Source organism: Amphiura filiformis, chromosome 6 (assembly GCF_039555335.1).
Source record: "Amphiura filiformis chromosome 6, Afil_fr2py, whole genome shotgun sequence".
NCBI classification, from domain to species: domain Eukaryota; kingdom Metazoa; phylum Echinodermata; class Ophiuroidea; order Amphilepidida; family Amphiuridae; genus Amphiura; species Amphiura filiformis.
Genome location: NC_092633.1, coordinates 72,067,587 through 72,094,201, shown reverse-complemented (window position 1 = coordinate 72,094,201; position 26,615 = coordinate 72,067,587). Strand labels below are relative to the sequence as shown.

Below are 26,615 nucleotides of genomic sequence, written 5' to 3'. Positions count from 1 at the left end.
ATTAGGGTTACGGTTAGGTTTATGGTTGGAGTGGTCTCCACTATTCTAAATTTGCTCCAAAAGTGTGACCCATAAATTGTTCCTTACCTTCTCACATCGGTATTCTCCAAACTTGATTCCTCTGACAATCTGCTGATAGATGAGATTGGTACCAATCGGATCTTCAGCAGGATCATGCCATGGTGCAAAGATCTCTTTACGGAAGAACAGTCTCCATGGTGCATTGCGTTCCTGGGCTCCTTGCTCTTTGGCATACTGTTCACACTGGGATATAGCATCCATAACATGGTCACCACCACTTCCCAATGAAGATACCTATATGAAAGTGAAAATAAATGATATTTGGCACAAACTTTTAGCAATGTTCAGATGAATTGTACACAAATTTTGAAAGCAAAATATTGGTGCTAACCTGACAGGTTTCACCATGAATCACTATAGTTTGTTCACTCTAATTGGATTAGACTGGAAACTCTGAGTGACTCCAAGTCTACCAGGTTCCACCTTTAGCAACTTAAATGTTCAAATTCTGTTTTCAATCAATTTATTTTTAAAAAAAAAGGGGGGCGGAGGCTGAACATACCTTATCAAAGAGAGCAATGTAGAGTGAGAATCCAAACTGGTCTTTGAGGCCAATTTTCTCTGCCAGGAGTTGACATAACTCCCTAGCTGTTGTTGCAGAGTCTGCTAACAATGTCTTGGTGGTACCATCCATGAATGTGATAGGTAACATCAATGGCTTCTTGGATTTAGTGGCCTGTGGATGTACATCACATAAAAAAATCAGTTACAATGCAAGTGGTATCATGATATACAAAGTTAGGTTTACTCATTAAATGTCCTCTTAGTTGAAAAGAGAAACCTGTTTAACAATGACTTTCAGCAAGTACTAGGATTCTTGGGGTTGTCAATGGTTCCAAATTGTTTCTCTGATATGATTACTGCCCAAGTATAATTTGCGACATCAATAATAATTAGTATATTCTTGTGCAATGAACACATTTTGATCTTTAATTTTGTAAGTGCTACCAATTGCAATCATGCCATCCATTTCAAAGTTTTAATCAAAAATATTCTGAATATAATATGCTTTCATTCATTTCTTAAAAGTAACCAATTTTCAGCAAGATGTGTTTACCTGTAATTCCAACCAGCTAGGTGGTTGACTCCTTGTTCCATTACCAAATGTCCTCCTGAGTCTTTCCTCACAGTATGGTGCATAGCCTGGTGGACCATCATGGATGAAACACCGAAGGTACTTAACAAACTATGGTGAACAAAAATTGTACACACTCCAAATCACTAACTTTATTATGAGATATTTTTAATGGAAAAAATCTAAGCAAATTGATGACAAGGCTTCTCAAGGTGCAAACTGAAAGATGCAAGTGAATTTCTTTTCCCAACTGTAATAATTCCACTCAAAATGTCTAATATCATCACCATCAACCACACTGGGTTCACATATAGAATCAAAATAATGTGATGAATGTCACTAATTTCTTCAAATAATCTGTAACATTTCAATTCTAAAATATGGTAAAGGGAATAGTTAAAATGATTTTGCCTATGCCCTATAGTGGTTTAGTGTTATTTCTTGTATTTTAAGTATCCTCAAATTATACTTGGCTCTAAATAACACAACAGTTCACTATTCATAGAATCAAACATTTTTCGAAACATATGTCATAGTAAGCCACACACCTCAAAAACATACTAGTGGGTGACAGCAGGAATCAACCACATTCGGACTAACAGAGGATACTACTACCATTTCAAAATATTAGGTGTGGATTCATTACAAATGTCTGTAATTCTGTGTATTCATTAAACATTTCAAACATGGTCATGTAATACATGTAGGGTAACCCCCCTACAGGTTGTCAACATCGTAAAAATCACCAAATGAATTAAAACCAATATTTGTCAGTACATAGCAAGTATTATTCACTATAATATCTGACCTATTATAAGCTTACACAACACTGCTTATAATGACAATTTTTCAGCTTTTTGTTAGCATAAACAGTATTAAAACCTTTTGGCTTCTGAAAAATCATGCTACATGTTTAAGTTTTAAGCTTATTAAACACGACATCATGCATCATATGCACATTGTTGATGTGAACCTACCCTGTCTGTAGGAGCAAAGCATCCTACACATAAGGAGAGTAGGATCCATCCTCTAGCGTGACTACTCTTGGATGGGTTATGCGTCAGTTGTTTGCAGATCATGCAGTATATTTCATCTCTGTTGTAAAAATTAGGTTCACGTGCAGAAGTCATGCCAAGTCATGCAAACATAAAAATGGTACCAACATAAATGGTATTGAAAATAAAATGGTACAAAAATGCTTGAAAACAGTATGAGTTATAATCAAATGGATTAGTATTGTGTTATCATGCATTTGCTTTCTTATATCATTTATCTAACCACCAACCTTATAACTTAATCACAATTGTGTATATGTGTTTGTATAATATGCTATCAAAATTGCATGGATATGTAAAGTGAGTGTTCCAGTGTGTTCGTGTATTTGTATGTTTGCATTAAATTTGTGCCATGTGTTTGCCTGCACATGTGTAGCGTGTGTAGAGACCATTCAATTTGGGCCACATTTGCACGTTGTGAATATTAACAGAATTTAATGATGATGATGGTGGTATTGTGCAAATAGCAGCTTTTTTAATAATTAAATCATTTAGGTTATATTAGCTATGAAAGGTCACTTGATGTACCCACGGCATTCATTGCTAAGAGCTCAAAATCCAACAATAATTTTTGCCTGTAAGTTTGAGCGTGCAGCGTTAGCGTGTTTATGGCAGAATGTGTTACATGCAGAACGTAAACAAAAACAGATTTTGAATCAAATTTTGCGGTCGCATAGCAAAATAATTGGAGGTACATTAAGTGGCCTCCATAAGCGACACACAAACATGGCAGAGTCAGTACTCTTTGATTTCACCTCCTTGGGTTAAATATACAATGTTATTTAAGCAAGAAATGCAGGTATTTAACTCAATGCAAGATTAGTATATGTTAGTAATAATAACAGAAATAAGATGAATTAGTAAATTTGCTTGTAAAGCTATGCTACTAGAAGCTTAAGGATCAAATGTTTATGTCACGGTCTTATACAACACACACACCCAACATTTAAACAAGTACATGTACACACCCCCACACATCTACATTTCTACACCCACACACAAGGTTACATGCAGGGTTTACTAACTGTTTACCAAATTGCCTGCTGGCTATGCTTTGACCAGTTGTTCTAGCTGATTCCCAACTTGCTTGCCAGGATTTTGACTTGCTCAGATAATATGTTTTAACATTTTTGAAAAGGGCATGATAACTCAACCTTTGTAGATGAGATTTTAAAGACTCCAATTTACATCTATACCATTTTGCACTCTGATGTGGCAGTGACATCAGCGCACATTTCATTGAACGCAGATTCAAATTGCTTGCATTCACTCAAGACACTGGTGAACACATGCACAAGCTAAAAGACGCCACATAAATGCAGCTGCCACATCAGGGTGATAATTGCTTTTCCCTCATTTTTGACTGTAACTCCACAACTGTTGTCTGTGCTGAAATAAAATTTCCAGTGTAGTAGTTGTAGTCCTTGCCCCTATAATATACATATCTTACTTGTCACCAATTCGCTATAATTTGAGAAAAATCCAAAAATAGGCTAAAATTGGGCAGGGGTGTAGTACCCCCTTAAGAGCAATTAGTTTTTATTTAATTTTTCCTCACATCAAGTTGGTATACCTGGCACAAATCTTTCTGCTTTTATATATTCTAGGTATCCTTGGTGTTCTGTACCTCATCCATTGGAAACACTATTACCTACTTTGAGCAGCTAATTACATGATTTGTCTCACATGTGCAAACAACGTTATTATCAATATCATGACTTTGTCCTCGTTTAGCTTGATGGATCACATTAGGTCACAAAAACAAAAATAAAGGGAAGTTGCATCGTATCTATTATTAATCAACCAAGTATACCTCATACTGTACAACTTCTCCCTACCTTAGTTCTGGTCTCAAGATACCATGGCCGATGATAAAGTGCAATTTTTCGAGGTTGGAGGTTGGCCTGTCAATCAGCATGTTATTGTGATAATCCACTTCTTCTCCTTCTCTAATCTTGTCAGCCACTTCTTGCGTCAACTTTGACTTCTTCTTGAGAGTCAGGGATACCAGTTTCTTTCGCATGGTGCTCTTATTTCTTCCTTGTGTACCAGTTCCTTGTGTTAAATGAGGCTGTTAGGATTAGAAGAAAGGAACACCGTTTAGCAGTGTAAAATAGTCTTGAGGTTTTCAGCACAATTATAAGTTAGAGATCAATAAAATTTGATTTTGCTTCATTTTTTGGTTTTGTTTTATATTGGTATATAGGGTCAGTCCATGTCAAAACAGACTGAGTGTACACCCACCCTCTTGGATTATGCTCTCCTTTGGCTCAGGGGTACCTTTCATGGACCCCTAGGTGAGGTCACAAGAAAAAATTCAAATTCAATTTCGTTTCGAATGGCGGGCCATCTAAGTTTGGCGACCTTGACCAAAATTGGGAATTTAAGGTGTCCAAATGACAAAGCGCTCTCTTTGAGAGGCATTTTCTTCTTAATTAAATCAGTTGTGACCCTCTTTTGAATGTGGTCACTCACTGGCTGTGTCTGAAATGCCTAATGCCAAAAAAGATTGATTTGAATTTCATTGGGATTTCAGAGGGGTCAAAATCAGCACTTCATACTGTTCAATCAAATTATCTTTGATTTTGAAGGACCCATGATAATGCCACAGTGCACTTATAGGTCCTAATTATGTTCAGAATGGATTAACCATGTGCCAATGTCTATGAGCAATTAAAAAAGAGAAATTTCTAGACCCCTACAGAATTTTAGGCCCCCTAAAGTGGTTCAGCCACAAATGGCGCTTAAAATCGGCAAATTTTGACACCTAATAACTTTAGGTGTACACCAGATATGAATTTCTAGTCTTTTGCATCTGAAAGAATGTAGTCTAATGTTACTAGGAACATAAGATTTGTTTTGTATTTTTTGTGTTTTGATACTTTCAAAAGGTCATTGACCTATGAACATTTTTTCAGTCATAGCGCCCTCCTGAAAGGTCTGACACATAACAAACTTACATTTTTGGAATCCACATGACCATACGAGTAATTTGATATATTACTTGACATAATTGGGAGCATTCTGAAAATTTGACCCCCAAAACCTGTACTTTGCATGTGCATCGTTGCCAGGAAGTGCATTTTTGACCCCCTTAAAAATCCATACAGAGGATTAGAAAGTAGTTTTTTCTTATTACTTGACTCAAGAGCAACTTGAAATATCAGGATAAATAATACAAATGGCTATAAAGTGATCAAAAATATAAAAAAATACCATACTAAAATTGGCATTTTGTACCGTATCCTGTATGCATGGTATGTTAGGCAAAAATGACTATTTTTGAAAGCGTCAACTTAATACTAAAACACAAAAATACAAAACAAATCTTATGTTCCTAGTAACATTAAACTACATTCTTTCAGATGCAAAAGACTAGAAATTCATATCTGGTGTACACCTAAAGTTATTAGGGGTCAAAATTTGCCGACTTTAAGTGCCATTTGTGGCTGAACCACTTTAGGGGTGGCCTAAAATTCTGTAGGGGTCTAGAAATTTCTCTTTTTTTAATTGCTCATAGACATTGGCATATGGTTAATCCATTCTGAACATAATTAGGACCTATAAGTGCACTGTGACATTATCATGGGTCCTTCAAAATCAAGATAATTTGATTGAACAGTACGAAGTGCTGATTTTGACCCCTCTGAAATCCCAACGAAATTCAAATCTATCTTTTTTTGGCATTAGGTATTTCAGACACAGCCAGTGAGTGACCACATTCAAAAAGAGGATCACAACTGATTCAATTAAGAAGAAAGTGCCCCTCAAAGAGAGCACTTTGTCATTTGGACCCCTTAAATTCACAATTTTGGTCGAGGTCGCCAAACTTTGATTGCCCGCCATTCATAAACGAAATGGAATTTGAATTTTTTCTTGTGACCTCACCTAGGGATCCATGAAAGGTACCCTGAGCCAAAGGAGAGCAAAATCCAAGAGGGTGGGTGTACACTCAATCTGTTTCGACATGGACTGACCCTATACATAATGCTGGGAAATGGATATGATCTAGTCACAACCAAATCCTTCCCTTTCATATTCATGATGAAATTGCCCTGGAGAGTGGGAAACTGTCAGGTTTTGGTTCTTAACCATAACACCCTCGCTGCTTTTTGGCGAGGGTGAAGGAAGGAAGAAGAAGAGAAAACTTTTTTTTTCTCGGGTGCGGTTTTGAACCAGTGACCCTTCGGGTGCCAGACACGTGCACGGGCCTACCTTGCCACGGGGGTGCAGCTTGCCTGGCCAAGCTTTCCGCGACCATATGACTGTTCGCATGATGACGCAATCATATTACGTGGGATACCTGCCTGTGCCTATGTTTTGTGAAGTGTGGTTTTTTGTTGTTTGGTACGGTTAGGGTTAATGAATCCAATTGCACTTGTGTTCAAAATGGAAAATGTAGTAGTTCGAGTTTCTATTATTTTGCTATATTGGACACTTATAATGACTGATAGTCAAACTTCAACAAACAAGCCAGCACTACAAGTTTACAATAATCAGTATAATAACTTGACCAAGAAAATGAAGCTTACAGGAATGTCATCACCAAAGTGGTTGTTTTCTGCTAATTCCTTCTTGCCACGGGAGCGTCCTAGGGTGTTGTAGATTTTGGTCATCACCGATTTGCCATCCTAAATTGGAAACCAATGATTTAAAAACAAGTAAAATATTAGCAAATAAAAGAATGATGGAAACACTCATGAAAAATAAGATATCTCATGGTTCTATATGGCAATGGTTGCTTTGGTTACCTTTGTTCAAAAAATTCTTTTTTTTTTGTAAAGTGATATCTCAACTTTACACAATTTGATATTCTACATCTAGTTTACATTCTTACTTTCCAAACAAGAACGGATTTAGGACATATTACAGGGCATTTTGTGATTCTAACATACTCTTTTAAGGTATGGTTCAATAGATATCTACAAAAAAATGCTTACAAAAAAGCTTTTTTAAATATTTTTGGTTGATCCGGACATTCAATTAATTTGTGAGTTAGGAATAATTTCATATATTACAGTGCCCATAAGCTACAGTGCTGTAATTTCGGGCTGTTGATATCGGGAAAATACGTATTTAACGATATCTTAGTCAAACGACCGAATCTGCAAGGAAGTTTATGCACACAAGCATGACGTAATCCTAGGTTTTTGATGGTAAAGATCTTGAAATAAAAGTTTTTTGAAAGAGTGGGATTATACTAAGCTGAACAAACAGAAACATAACATTCATAACTTTAGGTAATTAACCAAAACTAATATCAAAAAACAAACAAAATGGATAGCCAGTCACAACAATTGTTCTCTGTGGCATTTGTTTACATCTGTTTGTTGATTTTGATACTTACTCTGTCAGCCATTGATGCTGTAGCTTTGGGTTCCTGCAGATCACCCATAAACCGTAGAATGGTTATCCACACTGCAAGGGCAGCCTGTTCAACACAAAACACAAGTGTAGAGCTTAGATAGTTTGTATCGTTTAGTTTTTAGTTATTTCAATAATAAACACAACTCCAAATATCGTATTACATACAGAAATCTCTGGTAAACAATAAACTGATAATGATATAGATATAATGTTGTTGGGCAAAGAACTTTTTCTACTACCATTTTGGTCTAACATTTTACATCCAACATCACCAAAATACACCCCAATGTGGATATTACTCAAAGTGTCTGATCCCAGGCCAAACAAAACCAATTAGACATGTTTCCCGTATTGTATATATATCTTGGGATACAAATATTGATTTATTTGCGAACAATTACTCACCTGTCGATCCCCTTCATTTTTCAGATCTAGCAGCGGGTTCTTAATGGGTCTCTTAATGAAGGATGGAGTGCCTCCAGATTGGAAATATGTTGCTGCAAACTTGTTGAATTTATACTGTGAGATGTCTTCCTCTACATCCGGTGCTGTCAATCTTAGCGTTGTATCATCTGGACCTCTTTGTAGAGCATCTGCACGAGACGCCTCAAAATCCTGTCACAGGTGGCAAGAGATAGAAAATAAGTTGACCAACATTATGGAGGCAAAATAATAGCAGAAAAGTAACTTTTCTAGCTTGGTTTCAAAATAGTATTTATGCAACATGCGGAAAATACAAAATAGTTGAAACTGTACTTGATAGACTTCTATCACTTGATAGACTTTCATTCCGTCAAATCAATAACAACAATAGCAGATAGTAGATAAAGCAATATTTCTGCAGGCAGGTTATTGATGTTTCTCACCTCAAATCCTCTGGGTCCTGAGCCTGCTCCATCTCCATCCACAATCGCTCCAAAGATTTCATCAACAACCTCTGCATCCGTCCTATCCTCATTGCGACGTCTTTCAGCATCTGCTATGGCAGCCACCTTGGCTTGACGCTCTTCCTTTTCACGCTGTTCTCTATTCTCTTCCTCACGCTTCATGTCCTCGATACGTTGCTGATTTGAGAAAACAAAAGTCCATGATATGCAATATATATAAAATGCTGAGATTGTGTGTAAGTGGGGTATTAACATTTGGTGGACAGTAGGTGCACTGATGAGGTCTCAAAACCCAAACCCATTTTGGTGATTTTTCTTGAAGAGGGTACCCATTTCTACTGATTTTGCTCCAACTAGAGACAAATTTTTCAAAATATTTGGCACTTTTCTAAATAATACGGACCTGTCTGTATCTAGAGATTTGTCAGCACGAAATCAGACCCAGGTCTAAGAAAAGCAAACTACTACTGGAATGGCACATCCTTGTATGTAGTGTTTATGTTCATATTATGTTCGTACTCCTTATCATAGCTGGTATCAATTTATTTTTCTTCTGCTCCGAAAAATTAGTTGCTCAAGAGGTGAAATAGTTTAAACCTATTGTGGGTTACCTGCATGCGTCTTTCAGCCTCTTCTTTGGCTTTTTTAGCACCCAGCTGCTTTCTCAGTTTTGCTTCCTCTTGTTTACGGATTCGTCAGCTTCCATGCGGGCTCGGTACTAAGGAAAAATCAATGAAAAACGTCTCTTATATCTTGTTAGTAGGATACAAATTCTTGAGGGAGGCGATTTTCCAGAATCAGGAGGTCATCAGATGGTTCATTAAAACTTTATCCAGACTAATAGAAAAACATGAGCACATGGTTTGAGCCTGCGTTTGATGCAATGTCTTCCAGTAGTAACTGAGTATCTAGCCTTACAAAAGGTTACTACACATTACCCATTCTACCATCTTTGACTTGAGTGTGGAAAAGGTATCGCATACTCACCTCCACAATTTGCTTTCGGTATTTCCTTCGAGCTAGCACCATACGGAAGTAAGCTTGTACTTTGACCACCCCACCAAGGTAACGCTGGGTCTGTCTGCGGATTAGGAAGCCACGACACTTAGCTTGAAAGCTAGCAATGCGCTTCCGCATGAACTGATACTTGTATGTCAAAATCCGCCCTCGTATAACAGCTTGCAATCGCAGGTAGCCTCGTTTCATCTGTTAAGATACACAACGATTAATCATTTATTATTATCTAAATGCAGTTTCACACGCTACACAGCAGGAAGTTTTGAGACTGTTTGTTTTATTACTGTACCATTATAGATATTGATATTATTTATCTGAATAATTTGCAATTACAGGCCCACACATTCAACCTGGGTACAATTTATGTACATGGGCAATGAGGTTTTTTATTTTTATGGGTTTTTTTGTGGTTCACATCAGACCTGTATATTTAAAAGCCTTCAATAATATTTATGACCACCGATACAATATACCGCAAATTCACTAAAAAAAATAATACAGTTAAAATGTCCCACTATACAATATCTAACCTTGAGATATCGTATCCTCTGTGCAAATTTCCTCCATGCCTTCTGTATTACAGTGCAACTCCGTTTCATCTGTATGAATCGTCTCCGGTAGAACCATCCCCTCACAACCTTTTGTATCAGCACACATTTGTCAGTTAGCGCCTGGTCTCTGGCTTGCTCCAGCATCAGATCATGAGCATCCTAGGGAAACAATTGGGTACCAGCAAAACATGAGTCAACTATTCTACTGTTTTACTATAGACATTACAACTACATGACAATTCAACTTTCCCTGAAAATTTGATTGGCTTGATTCTTCACAGAAACAAGTATACAGTAAACAAACAAATGTCTTCTTACTTTGAGAAAGACTTTGTGATGACCCAGCTGCCAGTCTTCGTTGTTTAGAGCAATCTTACAGATCTTCTGGCTACCAGACTTGCAGTCCTCCATGTGTGAAGGCTTCATGCCCGGACAAAGCATACGATAGCGATCCACAAACTCTTTGAATGTGTGTCGGATGGGATACCCAGCACGTCGAATTCTGCACCAAAGACATAGCAAACGAGCATTAATGACAGCAAAATAACTTTTTAGCAAAGTCTGCTACATATTATTTCTGTTCTTGTTAATTTATATTCTATTAGTAGGCATGTCCACTAAAAATTGAAGTACTTTTAAATTGATTCAGACCTAACTTATTGGCTGGGAATTGATGAAAGAAATATTTTGGCGTTTAAATAATCTTAATCGGACGTTTCATTCCAGAGATATGGCCTTTCGAGTGTCACGGTTTTATATAGGGCTGCTAGAACATGTTAAAAAGTTAAAGTCCAAAAAGGAATACTAACAGAAAGTGCAACTTTAAGGTACTTTTTCTTAATGTATTTATTAACTAGCTTATCTGGAACATTATATTTGCTTATAACAACATGAAAATAAGATCATCCTGAAAATTTAATCGATTTTGTTGACATACAACAAAAAATATAAGACCTCAAAACCCATGGTTTGTTTGGTGAAACCTCAAGCATAGTCATAGATGGCCGCCATGGAAAATATCTCCATAGAGGAGATGAACAATAAGTGCATTATTTCAAATGAAAAGCGGTAGTCTTAAACATTGTTCAATCTTTTAAGGTCAGCACATTTTATCTTCCAAAATTATTATATTTCATCATGGCATAAGTTTGGTAACATTAACCACTACCAATTTTGAGAAATTTGCTCCAACTCAAAGGTTATCTTTACTACATTGAGCAATACACTGTGTGTGCATGGAAGCCATGATGGATTATCATGGATAGCATATGAAATGGACATGGTAGTGAGAAGTGCACGGGAAGTGCATGATTTGAGATGGGCCATGCAGTAGGCTTAAACATTCTTAAATTTCTTAACATCCTACACATTTTGTCTTCATAAATAGTTAAATTTTATGAGTATGTAAGTTTGCTTGTCTGATTCACTCCAAATTCGGAGATAATTACGAATTGAACACCTGATGAACGGAATGGTGTCACTTCAACCTGTTGTAGTTCTCATCTCATTAAATTTTTCAATAAAAAAAGTTGATCTCTTCATGAAGGAAGGTCCTCTCTATTTACTGACCAAACAGGAAAAAGTTTGGTTAATGTTTTCTGGTGGAATCAGGAATTTCTTGAAACACCCTGATATAGGCCTACATTTGGATCAAAACAAGTCATGTATGCCATTTAACAGGCCTGGGATTTCTTGTATCGATCAGTTTCTCCATAGACAATACGTGTGTGAGTCCACGCACACAGTGAACGAAAAATCATTCTAGTGGAAACTGTATTGACAGTGGGCATCCCTACTATTAGTTGGGCTGACGTCATACAGAGAGGATAAGGCATAAAACACCGACATTTGCTATGTTTTCTCTTGGTAAAGCTGGTTGCTATACATGTATGTGCACCTGAAATTTTATGCACAACATCATGATCATCTGATGACCAACAGGTAGAATTTGAGAGATATGTTATCCTAGCTACTTTTTTCATATTTTGCCTTAAAAACATACCTAATTGTCTCCATCATTCCTGAGTACCGCAGCTGTCTGCAGACAAGTTCCCTCTCAAATATCTATAATGTAAGACAATTTCAGAAAATAATAATCATCATATCATATATGTATATTTCATTATGCTAAGAAATGTCTCAGTGCAAAATATTAGGGCTGAAAGATTTTTGTTTGGCTTTTGTTAGCCCAAATGTGTTATTTTTTTGCCTCTCATATCAAAAGGATAACAGCATGGTACATGTAGGAATGGGTATCAAGGTTGTTTAACCTATGTGAAAGCAGCATATGATGAAGTCAAAGCATCCCCCATCCAGTTCTTCCTAATATTTCTTGTTGCAATTTTAAGTGATGATTTGGTGTTTCCACAGGTTTTCATGACATTAAGATGTAGCTCACATTTTGCATGCTAGCGTTATAATAATATTACATACAGTTCAATGGAAAAGTCACAGGAATGCAACTTTCAACTCATAATATGCCTAATCAGAAATGCAATACTGATATCATCCATAAAGCCAACAACGTAGACACAATAAAGAAATGGACCACTTACAATAGGTTTCTTGAGTTCATTTGGTTTGATGCACCTCACAAAGAACGGCTGGCATGCTCCAAGAGTATTCATCAGTGCATCCAGGGACTTCTTGAATTGAGCTCCCAAAGTAGGGGGCTTCTTGCGTGTATCTCCTGATGCTTTGATGTCTGCTTTGAAGAGCATCTTTAAGTACTTGTTGCCAGATGTGTCAATCAACTGCACAAAGTCTGGATTGAAGGTGTCTCGGTTCTTGTCCAGAAAACCTGAAGAAAAAAAGGCCACACTCGATACAATTTCTATGGATAATCTGCCATGTTGGATTGCCACTGACAGGGAACAAAATTGTGCACCTACCACCAAATATTTTTGGTGAAAATCAGGAATCAAACGATATTGGGGATCTTAAAGCATAGGAGTCACAAACGTTTGCACATGTATCGCTTTGTATGCTTGCTTAATCGGCATAACATTCATTGCAAACAAACACACACTATTTACAAGGGCATGGCAAAACTACATGTGTCTGGAGGATCTAATTAGGCTATTTATACCTCAAAGAGTGACATGATGGAGTAGGCCTGCATTTTAGTAATCTAATTCAATGGTCCAAACAGAATTTACTATTACTTTTGCATATATGATAACAACATAACTTGATAGTTGCATCTGCAGCTATTTTGTGGCTATACCCCATAGCAAGTAATGTAAATTAGTGCTGTTATAATGTACTGGAAACTCAAATGATTTCTGTTCAAATTGAGCTATTTGCCAAAATTCTGGAATTTCTTTGTAAATTTTGCTAAAAAACTATGCAATATTATAATATTTTGCAGATTTCCTTTTACAAATTAAGCGTACTGGTAACCATCCAGCGTGTATTATTTTACACAAGGTCCTTATGCACCTGCTTGATGTCGCGAGCGTATACGCGATGGTTTACGCATAAAAGGAACCTTGCAACAGATTATATTTTCACTATGACCTCCCCTGGCAGGAAATTAAGATTTTTTTGGTCCAACATTGCAAACATTATATATATGTTATCTAGCTTACCTGTGCATTCATAATAGACAGTGCCCGCAAAGTGGTTGATTCCAAACTGTGTACCATGAGCAGATTGAGACATCAGATACAATGGATTCCTGCCATGTTGTTTGTTCAACTTCTGCAACATACTTTTGTCTGAGCCCTGGGGTTAAAGACACAGAAACATTAGGATTTATGAGTCATTAATATTAAGTACAGATTGGATAGGATTAGTGCTGTCAAGAACTTCATGATTACAATTAGGCTGCATAAGAAATATGTTTTACTTCTGGGTGTGTACACCTTGAATTCTTTTCAAACCACTACAAATTAAAACACATCCCACCCCCACACAACAGGATGAGTATTTTTCACAGCATTCTGTCAATTTGTGACCACCGATTTGACGACCTTAAAATCTTTAAACTGCTTCTTTACAATTTAGTTTTTCGGCAAACACCATGAATGACAGCCTGCAAAAAAATCCCCAGATTGTCAAAGAGAAAACAATGTGCAAATAATTTTCTACTTACTCTTGGGAAGCGACTCTCTTCATCTACCAGGGCAATGATGTTAAGTGGCTTGACTGCAATCATATCTAGTGTCTCTTGATTGTCTACAAATTGGATATGTGCCCACTTGATGCCTTCTCTATCATATTCTTCCTACATAAACATAGAACAGAAGCAGAAATTAATTGATAGGAATATTTCACACAATGGATAAAGTATATATATCATTATCTTTATAGATTGTTTGTATAAAATAGAATTGATCATGTTATAAGGATATAACAGCTCCTTTGTTTCTTCTTTCAATCTTTATTTAAGTTGTGTACATCAGCTTTATTCTACTTATTTGAATTTTGATTTATCAACCTTGCTACTTTGTATCCATATCTCATGTGATACCTTTTGCGAATTGGATTTTCCTGTTAAACATAAACAACAGCTAAGTAACTCAAACTGTAGATGTACATATCATTGTTGGTTTTTCACCAACAACTCCAATATATACTATAGACCACTACTTTACACAAATTGATGACAGCAGTGTTATTTATTTTCGTTTGTAGAGCAAAGGCATTTTGCCATTGTTAGAGTGAATGCTCATTCTGAGCATGGAAGACATTCGGAAGATGTGGATATCCAAATATACATTTCTTACCTGCTCTAGTTTGAAAATATGTCTGACAAAGAACTGTTGTAGATTCTCATTGGCATAGTTGATGCACATCTGTTCAAAACTGTGAAAAGAAAAATTGATACAATATAACCCCATCTAAAGACTCTTTCTGGAAATGTGACTTTACTTGCATCCAAAATATCAATTTTAGTGACAAACAGCTCATTTTTGTTAGATTGTGTCACATTTATAACTTGTTTTGAAGCTGATGTCAGTCATGATCATGCAAACAACTGATGTCAAAATAAATACACACATTTGAAATTGTACATGGCTTGAAGCTTCATTAATCAATCACCAAACCACCAACCCTCACTTGCTTGCCGACCCACTTATGACTCACTTATTCTCTCATCTTGCTCACTCATTCAAAAACCTACCCCATCCAATCACCCACTCCCTCACTCCTATTCTCACCTGTTTTTGCCAAAGTTCTCAAAGCCAAAGATATCCAGCAAGCCGATACTGATTCTTTTTCCTTTGGGGTCAGATTTTTCTCTGAATGTAGCTTCATTGAGCTTAGCCACAATCCATATAAAAAGTCTGCCATAGATGGCTTTGACAAAGGCATCCCTCATGTCTGTTGCTTTGTTGATATTTACTGGTGAGATGATCACCTCACCTTGGGCCAAGGTGGATTTGGTAGTCAATGCCTCTTCCAATGCTCTCTGGTTCACCTGTAAAGAAAGATGATGAAAGAAACAATGCTCACATATCTGTTAAATCAGTGACATGCAAGCTAATTTGACTAGGCCCAGCTTCAAGCACAAGGGTTCACTCCAAGCACTGGCAACTGTCTACAAGCACATTTAGGATGACTTCAAACCCAGTCGCTGGTTGACTGCTATTCTATTGTTCCAAACAACAGAAACCAGACCCAATTGCCTGTTCTGCCAGGTGCCAGAGGGAAACCACAGTGTTTGGTTTTTGAAGACATCCCTTAATAACAATGCATAGCTGCGCATCTGAAATAGCTGCCTCAAAGAGTCAGCACATTGATGTCAATGACCAAACTAGGCCAAAAACACTTTGCCTGTCTGATTTTGTCCAGTTCAAGATTTTCATGTTTAGCTGTCTGGATATACCACAGATTTATGGCTTGAAAATATGCCATATAGCCTTTTAGGAAATATGTAGTACATGCTTAAACTATTGCAATTTCCTATTAGTTGCATACCAGTACTTGTGAAGTGCTGTTCAATTATTGATACATACCTCCAAAAGTTGAGCTACTCTTCCTGTCTCAACATGGCTTCTGATACCAGTTCCATCAACAGTAGCAATCTCTTTTGCCTCGTACTGTATATTGCCCATGTGGAGAATAGCTCCCAGAAGACGGAAAATGTCCCAAATCTCAGAGTCTGTGAATGTGAGAATCTTCATAGCAGACCTGATCTCTGCAAATTCTGCCCTGTCATTTCTTCCGTCACATTCAATACAGTTGCCCTGTAAATTGAGAAACATACAATAAATTATAACTTTATTCGATCCTTGAATAACAAGTGATGTTTTCTCTCTGTGCTATATTAGATAATGGAGAAAAGTCATAAAAAAATGCACCTTTGAAACCTATCACATGATCTCTGAACACAGGCCAGAGAGCTTAACATCCCCTTTCAAAGATAGAACACTTGTATTTGCTCAATTCTAAATGTACCTGGGAAAAGTTGCAATAAGAATGTCATCATCATATACTACCAATTAATAATATTCACTACCAGTCACCAGTCCCTAAATCACCATGACACGCCCTCCTTTTTTTATGTAGTTGCATAAAATGTGCTGCATTTCATGTTAAAAATATTGCAACTTCATTAGTCTCAAATTGTGATGCGATCAAACTAAATGAGTCTGATTTCCAGAGCTTTATTTTGATGAAAAACCCATCATAATCGGGCTTACGGTTTAAGAGATATGGCCATTTTAGTGCTGCTCAAAACAATAAAATACAAAGGACGATATTATTGACTATAACAAAATCAATATTTCCGATATCCAATTAATTTTGCCTATCACATCACAATTGACAGTTCACAGCAAGAATAAGTGCTCAATGATGAGCATATGAAGACATCATACATCCCAGTACATGAAGTTAATATAAACACAAAATTGTACACTAACCCGAGTGAGATAGTAGTAATCACTAGCTTTTGTGAGCTGTAGTTGTTTCTTTTCATCCTCTGGTAATCCAGCTAATAAGCAGTAAAAGATGTGGTAGTTCCTTTCATCTGGTAGCTGCAAGTGAAAACATAATCAGAATGGATTCATTCAAAAGATAAAATTATCTACATATCAATGTGTGTACACCTCGGATGCATCATGTTTACATCACAAAACTTGAACTACATGTAAGGATCAAGTGTTAGTCCAACAATGTACAACATTACAGGTCTTCTCTTTTTGTATGAAGATAAATTTCCTTCACAGTACAGAAACAAAATGCTAACTTGAAACAGTCAAACCTTTTCACATTTCATAAGAATATGAAAAGTGTCTTTTATCCTATTTTGTCCTGGCGAATTGACATCTGATGCATTGTTTTGTATCCTGGCTTACAATGGGTGCCTTCTGTCAACCTACCTGGCCAATGAGTCTTGATTTCTCTAGTAGATACTGGTCTATCTTGGCTCCTTCTATTACCCCTCTGTCAGTGAAGTGAATTTCTATGTATTTACCAAACCGACTAGAATTGTCGTTACGTATTGTCTTGGCATTTCCAAAAGCTATAGAAGATCAAAAAAATGTCAGGTTTACATAATGGATAGATATACATATCTTTAATGTAAGGCAATACTCTATAGGAATGCCACCTATAGTTTGATCAGCACGTAATTGGCAGGCCTTATAATATCGCGCATAAATATCAATTCATTTTATTTTGAGAATTGTCTTGTGACATCAAGCCAAATTCTTCAATAATTTTTTAATTGAAGTCCTATACTTTTTTAACACACAAAATATAGACCATACAGGTTTTATCACTCTTAACATTGGGCTACTTTTCTTCATAGAGGTAAAAGCCTAACAATTCTCTCTGATAATGAGCTGATCAAACTATATAAAAATATTAGGACTAGGTTGTACGGATAGGATTTGGGTTAGGATTAAGGTTAAGGTTTTGGTTACAGTGATGACCACTGTTCTAAAGTTGCTCTGGTCATAACTATGATAAGATTTTGAAGTGTCTGATTAAATAAAAACATTTAATTTGCAGATAGCCATCTTACCTTCCATAATGGGATTAGACTCAATAATTTGCTGTTCTATCCATGAATGTTGTCCACTGACAGCTGCCAGGAACTGTAAGATCAACTTAGTACTCTCTGTTTTACCGGCTCCACTCTCTCCACTAGGTGAAAGCAATAACAAAAATATTGTTAAGAGATGGTCGCACTCCTTCTCTTGATGAAATATCACTTTTGAGCACTGGTATTGTTTATGTTTAATTACTATTACAATATGACAAAAGCATTTACACAAAATTCATGGCTAAAAAATAAACATTTTGCAAAGGTATTATGCTAAGTGAGTCTCAACTGTAATTGTTTTTCATTCTATACAGTTGGTTCATGATTATAATCTATATTTTTGTTATAATTAAGAGGCCTCCACATGTGACACACAAACATGGCTGAATCTAAAGCTCTCCTAGTCTAATCTCCTTGGGTATGAATCACACCATCCATGCTTCCACCTAAGGGTGTGAGTGAGTCCCGGGAATTCGAGTCCCGCCCGAGAATTCTATTACCCGGGCAGGAAATTCCCTGCCCGAGTACCCAAAATTTAAAAAAAAAAAAAAAATTTTTTTTTTTTTCTTTTTTAAAATTTTTTTTCGGTTTTGTAGTGACTCTGGACCTTGACCTAAATGCTAGGATCAAAAAAAAAAAAAAAAAAAAAAAATTGAATTTTGCACATTGTTTTGTGTTTTTAATACAAAAATTGATACATAGTTTTCATGTCATACTCTATTAATGATATCAAAATGCATTGAATTTGAAATTTATTTTTTTTTACTTATTATTTGACATGAATTGCAATTTCGGGTGCCCGGTTACCCGCTCGAAAAATGTGCTGGGTACCCGGGCACAAAATTACCAAAATCACACCCTACTTCCACCTACCTAATAATAACACATTGCTCCTAAAATGGCCCCATAATATTTATCTACATTTGTTATAATTAAGATGCCTCTATGGCCAAATACAAGTTCTCCCAGACCAATCTCATTGGGTTTTATTGGAAGGTTGACCAAAATTGAGCAAAGCTCATATGAATCACATGTCAATGGCTGCTGCTACCTACCTAATAATTACACACTGGTCCTTTTGGCCACGCAGCATTCTGTAGTAAGCATTGTCAGCTATAGCAAATATATGAGGGGGTAATTCCCCTATTCTCTTATCTTTGTAGGAGGATACTATTTCTGGGGTATAGATGGGTAATACTTGGTATGGGTTCACTGCAACAAGGATGGTACCGGTGTATGTCTGAAATCAAACCCACAAATTAAAAATTGCATCTAATTATACATGTTTTGTTTAGAAACAATTCAAAGCTGAGGAGGGCTTTTCCAAACTTGCTCAGTCCATAACTCACATGAACCTAATTTACAGAGTTTGGTCATTATTTTCTAAAGAAGCCATACAGTGATTATTACATGTATTTGAAAATGGTGTTTATAATTGTAAGTTTATTGTGATTTTTTTGGTATAAAACACAGGCTATACATGTATAGTTCAATCCACATTAATTTAGAGTACAAGTAACCTGCATTTTTGTGTTATTATCCATGGAGGGGCTTGCTAACCCAACACTCTATGAAATACTATTGCGTAGTTAGGAAGAGAGCAATAATGGATGTTTTAAATTCTACTCCTATTTAAGAAATTGAATGGAATTGGAATAATTGCAACAAATTAGAATCTACTGGGCTTGGAAATGGTTGACTCCATTTGAAATCTACACTCCTTGTGTGGAAGATGTCTGATTTCAACTGGAGTAGCTATTACAGTCATCTAATGAATCAATATAGTTAAAGAGTAACATATCAGTGATGGACTGGGCAGAGTTCAAAAAAGCTCATTCAATTCTCTTTTTTTTACTTTCCTTATTTTGACCAAACCCATTTTACTTTTAAAGATGTGTCTATTGATTTTTTTTCCTGATATTTAAAGCAGGCTGTATATTTCACCTGTAAAACACAACATAGTGACTGAAAGCAGATGATTGAAATCAATTTGTCACCAGCAGGAATCAAATCCTAATCATCCAGCTGGAGACATAATACTATGCCACTATGCTCTCTTATACACTTGCAATTATTGCGGTGTTCAACATTAAATTATGCCATACATGTACCTACTTGATATCAAGTTGGACTTTAATATCTAGTGTATCATATTTATCAGATATATTTGCAACGGTTGATTCCATTCTAGTTAAATTGTTGCAAGTACATATATACATTTTTAACATTGACAAACAAAATGACAATTTTTTGGACTTTGGCTGAGTGACACTTGAGATAAATGGCAAGTACTTACCGCATGTTAAATCAATGTTCAAATCTATCAAGTAGTGAGCTTACACAACTTGTTCATTTTATATGTTAAAAAGTTCCAACTTCTGGCACATTTCCTAATTTTCTTCTATCCAACTTCAATATGCCCAAAACTCAAAATCTCTCAAATATCTGTTTATCCCTTGAATGCAACTAGGTTGTAAGTGTGTAAGAATAACAACGTACTTCCAACCTTCTTTCATTTGAATTATGGGTTTAAGGGGAGGCAATCTTTTGTTCATAATTATAGAGGGCTAGGGGATTCACTCTATCATTATAAAAATATTTGAAGAAATCAAAGAGCCCAGGAATAAAAATTGTAGTGTAATTCACACCAGACACAATTTCTTTTAATGACAAAAATGACTTTTTGTAATCGATCAAAAACCAAACGTTTTATACCAATTTTGAATTTAGCCTGAATCCGTAAATATGGCACCTCTCGCCCTTTTTTAGGTCAAGGCTGTTTTGACCATTATGCAGCGAACCATTGTTGAAGCTATTTCACATACATGTTCAAAACAATGTGGCCATATACTGCTAAAATATCTTTTGTTGATTTCGAATGATAATGTCTTAACGTCGTAAATTTTAAGGTCAAGTACCTAAAATCAAAACAAAACATTGCGACGCAGATATGCAATTGCAACTTATGCAATTTCATCATCGTATCAGTGTCTTTATTATTTGTTTGAGGCCTTTTCCAAACATTTGTGCTATTTATGCATAAAACGGCCAATCTATCTTTACAAAATGCATCATTTTTATGTAAACAAAAGGCTAAAGATAGCATTATGAAATTTATCTTTTATTATTACACTCTTCTGTTCATCTGACTCCGTGGCCGAGCGGTAAAGAACGGGACTGGTAATCAATGACGCGTGGAATCGTTGGTTCGAGTCCCATCGAAGCCTGTGGAAACTTTTTTTTCCTTCAAAATTCATGATCGCATTCCGAAATGAGCAACTTGTCGGTAAATCGTGTATCGTATCCTTAAGGGAAGAAGACTAGGTATATAGTTGGTCGAAGCAGCCAAAAAATCGATTTGCATAATCTAAATCAATATATTATTGAAAAATAGCACTTTGATGTTTTGCAAAAGTTTATTCTACAAATCATATACTTTGAAAACTTGCTTGATTTATTGTTGTTAATGAGTTATGTACGTTTTACAAAAGTGTTGTTGTTTCAACCTTCTTTATAACATAACTCAAGAACCACAGGACCTACAAAAGTATATCTGTGATATTTTAATTCTTCTATACACTCGCTATGAAATGATCAATGCAATTTTTGCCAAAGCTCACTACCATTCGCAAGATGCTGTGAACTACCAAATCGCAACAGTTTAAAATAGTTGCTAACCTTAAGCATTTAAGTTGAAACTGAAACTGGGGACACCAAGTGATTTGGTACAAGATTCTCGCAATAATAATAATAATATTCATATTATTTCAACTGAGAATATACTCACATAGATCTCATTATTATTGTATCTGATGAGCAGATTTCTGAGGATACCAGCTTCATGTAAATCACCCAGTCGAATCATGTCTTCAACACCCTCTACTGATGAGATGTGCATGGTGCGCATTTTTTGCGCAATATCTTGTGAAATCCAGTGATCCTGTAAAAGATGAAAATGTAAAGGTGATTATGGAACAAAATTTTTTGGTTGGGCTGACATCACAACGAGAACGGAAAAGCCTGAAACATCATCAGTGTGGGGGTGTGTAGTTTTGCTGCATAAAAGTCGTAAATAAAAAAAACCTAGTTTGAGTGTGAAGATTCTGCCAATCACAAATTCCAGCAAATCCATGATTGGTTATTCTTAAACACTTGAGAATGTTCTTGCAATCTTATTGGTTCTTACCTGTGTGATATGATACAATATCATACACTTTAGCGTATGCGTGTCGACGCGATACTAGTACGCGCTATTTGTACCAATTGGAGGTGCATAGAAACAACGGGACTGATCGATTCTAAGCCCTAGGTAACTCTTTGTAAAATGTAGGATTTAATTTGATTAGAATTTGGTATACTTATGATTAATATATTTATTTGAACTGAAGTTTTTAAGAATGAGAATAAAGGTATTGTTTTTAGCCGCTGTCGTGCATCTATCGTCTCATATAACACGCGACATCATTATTTTTGGCGTAAAACAACTCGGCTTAGCCTCGTTGAGATGTCGCCCATGTTATACGAGACGATAGATGCACAACAGCGGCTAAAAACAATACCTTTATTCTCTAAGTATTGCATAACTATGGCGAAGCCTTCGTTAGTTACATAATACCTAACCAATTGCGGATCATGGGTAATTTGTCTAACAAAATTGTCAGATGTAAACTTGTGCTATGCACACATTTTTAATTTTTTGCACAGTGGACAACATATCTTAATGTGGAATGCTAGAATACTCAAAAGCAGTTTAGTATGGTGTTCGTCTCTTCCTAAACAATGAATCGTGTTTACCAAAGGAAATGGCACCCATGTACACACCTGGGTGTAGAAAGCAGTGGCGTAACTCCTATGCGCTCTGGGGGGCCACGCCCCCAGGCTAAGGGGGCACCCGGGCCCGGATACGCTTTCGACACAAATAATTTGTTACAGGAAAGAAGTGGAAACCTTTCCCAACATACATTTACTCCTCATTTGGGTGCCCCCTTCTCCACAAAATTTTTCGTCGGTTTACGCGCATTCCAACATAAACTCTTATTTGAAAGACCAAAATTCAACTTGATTATACCAAATTAGTGGTATTTATGTACATTTTCACACGTCCGCATCACATTGTTTTAGGAAGAGGGGGTAACTTGTAATCTTGGCCCTGGGCACCACAATCCCTAGCTACGTCACTGCAGCTAGTGACGAATCTTCAAGATGAAAACTTTTTTTTTATTAACACGAAGTGCATTGAAACATGAAATAAATTTGATCAGAAACACTATTTGAACAAGTTATTGGTCAGGGGCACCCGATCTACTTTCGCCCCGGGCACCCTGACCCAAAGTTACGCCACTGGTAGAAAGGCAATTGAGTTGAGGGGTAATTGCCTAAGTGCATGCAACATGACGGCACTGCAACCTTTTAACAACGAATACTGCATGTACTGTGAGGGGGAAAAGGGACAGTTCAGGAGTTTTGGGCATACCAGATGTGGTTGACACTACGCAGTATTTGGGCATACCAAATGTTGTTGACACTACGCAGTATTAATACATTTGCCACTTACTTTTCCTTCATCATCTGTGAGCTGTAGTTTTCCTGTGTCTGCAATTCTGACCTGTGCTCCCATGGGGACCTGGGCTGAAGGCCCCCTGGCCTTCCTTGGGTCCTCCAACCACACATAATCTCCCTGTATGCAATATAACAGAGAGAAATTATAATATTTTAAAATATTGTAAGAACTGTGACAAATGCTGTTGTTTTAAAAGATCCCCTGGAAAATATTCTTTTGGTAACAATTTTTCCAGTGTGTATTAAAATAAATCAGCTTTAGCGGAGTAAAAAGGCTACAGACAAACAATTGCTCTCATGCAAAATGCAAATTTTAAGTCGCTTTCAAATAAACAATAAAAATAAAATATCAGCTAGCTTTAGAGAGAAGCAAAATGCAATTAAATTAACCAACATTTGTTAGAAAACTACACCATGGTACAAATTAGAGCAATATCACATGTTCATCAGCAGTGGTATTGTTCTGACATCACATATGTTACCACATTCTGTTTACTGCAATTCAATATTATCAATCACAACACTTTTTTCTCTAAAGCTGTGACCTTTATAAATTGCAGAAAGAGATTTACAAATGTAAATAAATAGTCAGGCACCACAGCTAAATTTTAGCACTAGTCTGGGGGCAATTGCTAGCCGAAATGATGTCTTTGCTGGCATGACTGACCAGTAGTAGTCCGGTGGGCCAACTGCGAAAAAAGTTATGCACAAGCCCTGGACAGTGTACATGTTCTGGTGTTCTGTGTGCTGAACAAGTGTGCTGTTGCATTATTCTAAGCGAGACCATAAATTGCAGGCTTATTTAATTTGGGATGGGGCTGTGATGGTGTTTTTTTTCCATAATTTGTTTTCAAAAATCGAAAGGTGGGATGGTCCTAGAGGTGATTTTGCACCTGTTTGTCCCATTCTTTTCACTGGCATTTTATTCTATTTACCTTGTCTTGATTAGTATGTGCAATATTTATATATAATATATTAAATAAATAAATAAATAAATTAATTAAATTTGCTCAATTTACCCAATTTTTGACAACAAGTGTACAAACCTTTGTAAGAACCACCATGATGACAGGCGGTGCTACCTCTACTGAGACTCAGCCAGTTTTAGGTGGGTTCGACTCCTGGTCAGTCTTCTACTAGTGTGTCAACATGCCAGGCTGTAATGTAACAAACAATAAAATGGTTATTGGACTTTGATTTAATCTTGTAATGTCATCAATTTATGTACTTCCAGTAGCTTTGTATAATTTTGACCGTATTCAGGATTTCACCTTGATCTTGCATTAAAATTATATATTCAAGTTTATTGTACCATACGTAGTATTCAACAGTTAAAGGCATATTGTAACATTTGCTGAGGATACCCCCAATATTTTTCAAAATTGTGTTTTTTACATGGTGGTGATGTACTTCATTAAACTAATATATCCTGCAAAAATCAAGACTTCAGGTGCTGTAGTTTTGTCAAAATCCGAGATGATTTTGAAAAAAAAACCCTGCAGGAACCATCACTTAATTATGATGGAAATATTAGCCGAACACATACTCGAAGTTCACAACATAGTATGTACATGGCGTGCGGGACGATCATACACATATCAAAGGGTCATACCATAGCACGACCGACGGACAGAGTGACACGCATTGGTGACATCGGCGCTGGTAGTAAATTCCAATTTTCTTTGCTTTACCTCAGTTGTTCAGCTCAAATTTAAAAGGGGACATATCTGACAGTAAATGGAAAAGAAATACTAATCTATTTTTATGGAAATGTTGCAGTATAGCTTTAATTCTATGTACCTGCCACAAAACAACCATGGAAACGTTAACGTCAGCAAATATGGTACACCAATTAGGCAAACATGTGCATTATAAATATCGTTTTAGCGTTCTCCTCAATAAACACCCCCTACAGAATTTTTCAAGTAACAACTATCTAAGCGCACCCTTTCCAATGTACCTGTAAAACTAAATCCTGTTAAATGTTAAAATAAGTTACCATTCTTTCCGGCATAGATTATATTATTCATAAATTTGCCTTCAGATGTACTGTATTTTCAATGATTAAGGGGGTACTACACCCCTCGATAAATTTGTGTCTATTTTTGCATTTTTCTCAAAACTAATAACACAGTGGTCACAAAAGTTTTGTATATTATAGGGGCATGGAATCCAATTACTACGCTGGAATTTCAGTAAACCAAGACAAGCGGTTCGTTATTTATGATAAGAAATAAGGTACCGCTAGGATGTACCTCATTTCCTATCATATACTGAACCATTTGTCTTGAGTTACTGAAATTTCAGTGTAGTAATTGGATTCCTTGCCCCAATAATATACATAACTTTTGTTACCAGTGTGTTATTATTTTTGAGAAATAGTCACAAATTTACCACAGGGGTGTAGTACCCCCTTAAATATGTGTAAAATCAAAATTTGCCTTGTATTTCATCCTTTTGATAAGTATCCTCCCCCCCCCCCCCAAAGTGACTAACTTAAGTGCCCACGCTATTTTAGGTCAAATACAGTACATATCATTTACCCTTCAAAATACTTAAAATTGAACAACAAATTCTACAGGTGAACAAAACCAGGAAATATAATATGGTCTCACTTTGACCTTTGGTGCAAATCATCAAGCACTGTACTTTTGTAATGACTGACTGATTCACCATGCACCAATGATTGCCAGTATATCTTCTGATATCATGTACACATGCAGAAAATACAATTACTGTCCCCATTTCATAAAGTTCACAGGTAGCAAAGATTAATTCTTGTAATTTACACAAATCAAAGAAGATTCTTGAAACATTGATCTAAATCAAGTGTAAAATGTCCTATTTCAGTCTATCAGACACCCGGGATCAGACACTGTGGTTTTGTATCACTGTATGTAGGCCTACTCATCATCATTTTGGGTGTTATTACTTTCTATCACACTCATTTTCAATGAGTGGGTGTCAGTCACAATAAATTATCTTGAATACATGTAAATTGCCTCTGAATGAAATAAACAATGT

At 36.3% G+C, this 26,615-nt stretch overlaps 1 protein-coding gene across 1 annotated transcript in view; it reads right to left on the bottom strand.

Annotated features, from left to right (window-relative positions):
• Positions 1–26,615, bottom strand: part of LOC140155978 (unconventional myosin-VIIa-like) — a 43,612-nt gene that overhangs the window by 16,015 nt on the left and 982 nt on the right. The window contains 28 exon segments of the mRNA XM_072179019.1: positions 88–315; positions 584–757; positions 1,139–1,267; positions 2,134–2,251; positions 4,050–4,282; positions 6,744–6,842; positions 7,559–7,642; positions 7,984–8,193; positions 8,445–8,642; positions 9,077–9,162; positions 9,165–9,183; positions 9,453–9,671; positions 10,013–10,192; positions 10,352–10,535; positions 12,036–12,097; positions 12,589–12,833; positions 13,624–13,759; positions 14,130–14,261; positions 14,764–14,842; positions 15,199–15,458; positions 15,997–16,227; positions 16,906–17,019; positions 17,365–17,507; positions 18,012–18,133; positions 19,088–19,272; positions 21,820–21,972; positions 23,587–23,709; positions 24,638–24,748. Coding sequence (XP_072035120.1) covers positions 88–315; positions 584–757; positions 1,139–1,267; positions 2,134–2,251; positions 4,050–4,282; positions 6,744–6,842; positions 7,559–7,642; positions 7,984–8,193; positions 8,445–8,642; positions 9,077–9,162; positions 9,165–9,183; positions 9,453–9,671; positions 10,013–10,192; positions 10,352–10,535; positions 12,036–12,097; positions 12,589–12,833; positions 13,624–13,759; positions 14,130–14,261; positions 14,764–14,842; positions 15,199–15,458; positions 15,997–16,227; positions 16,906–17,019; positions 17,365–17,507; positions 18,012–18,133; positions 19,088–19,272; positions 21,820–21,972; positions 23,587–23,709; positions 24,638–24,655 — 4,164 coding nt within the window. The 5' untranslated portion in view covers positions 24,656–24,748.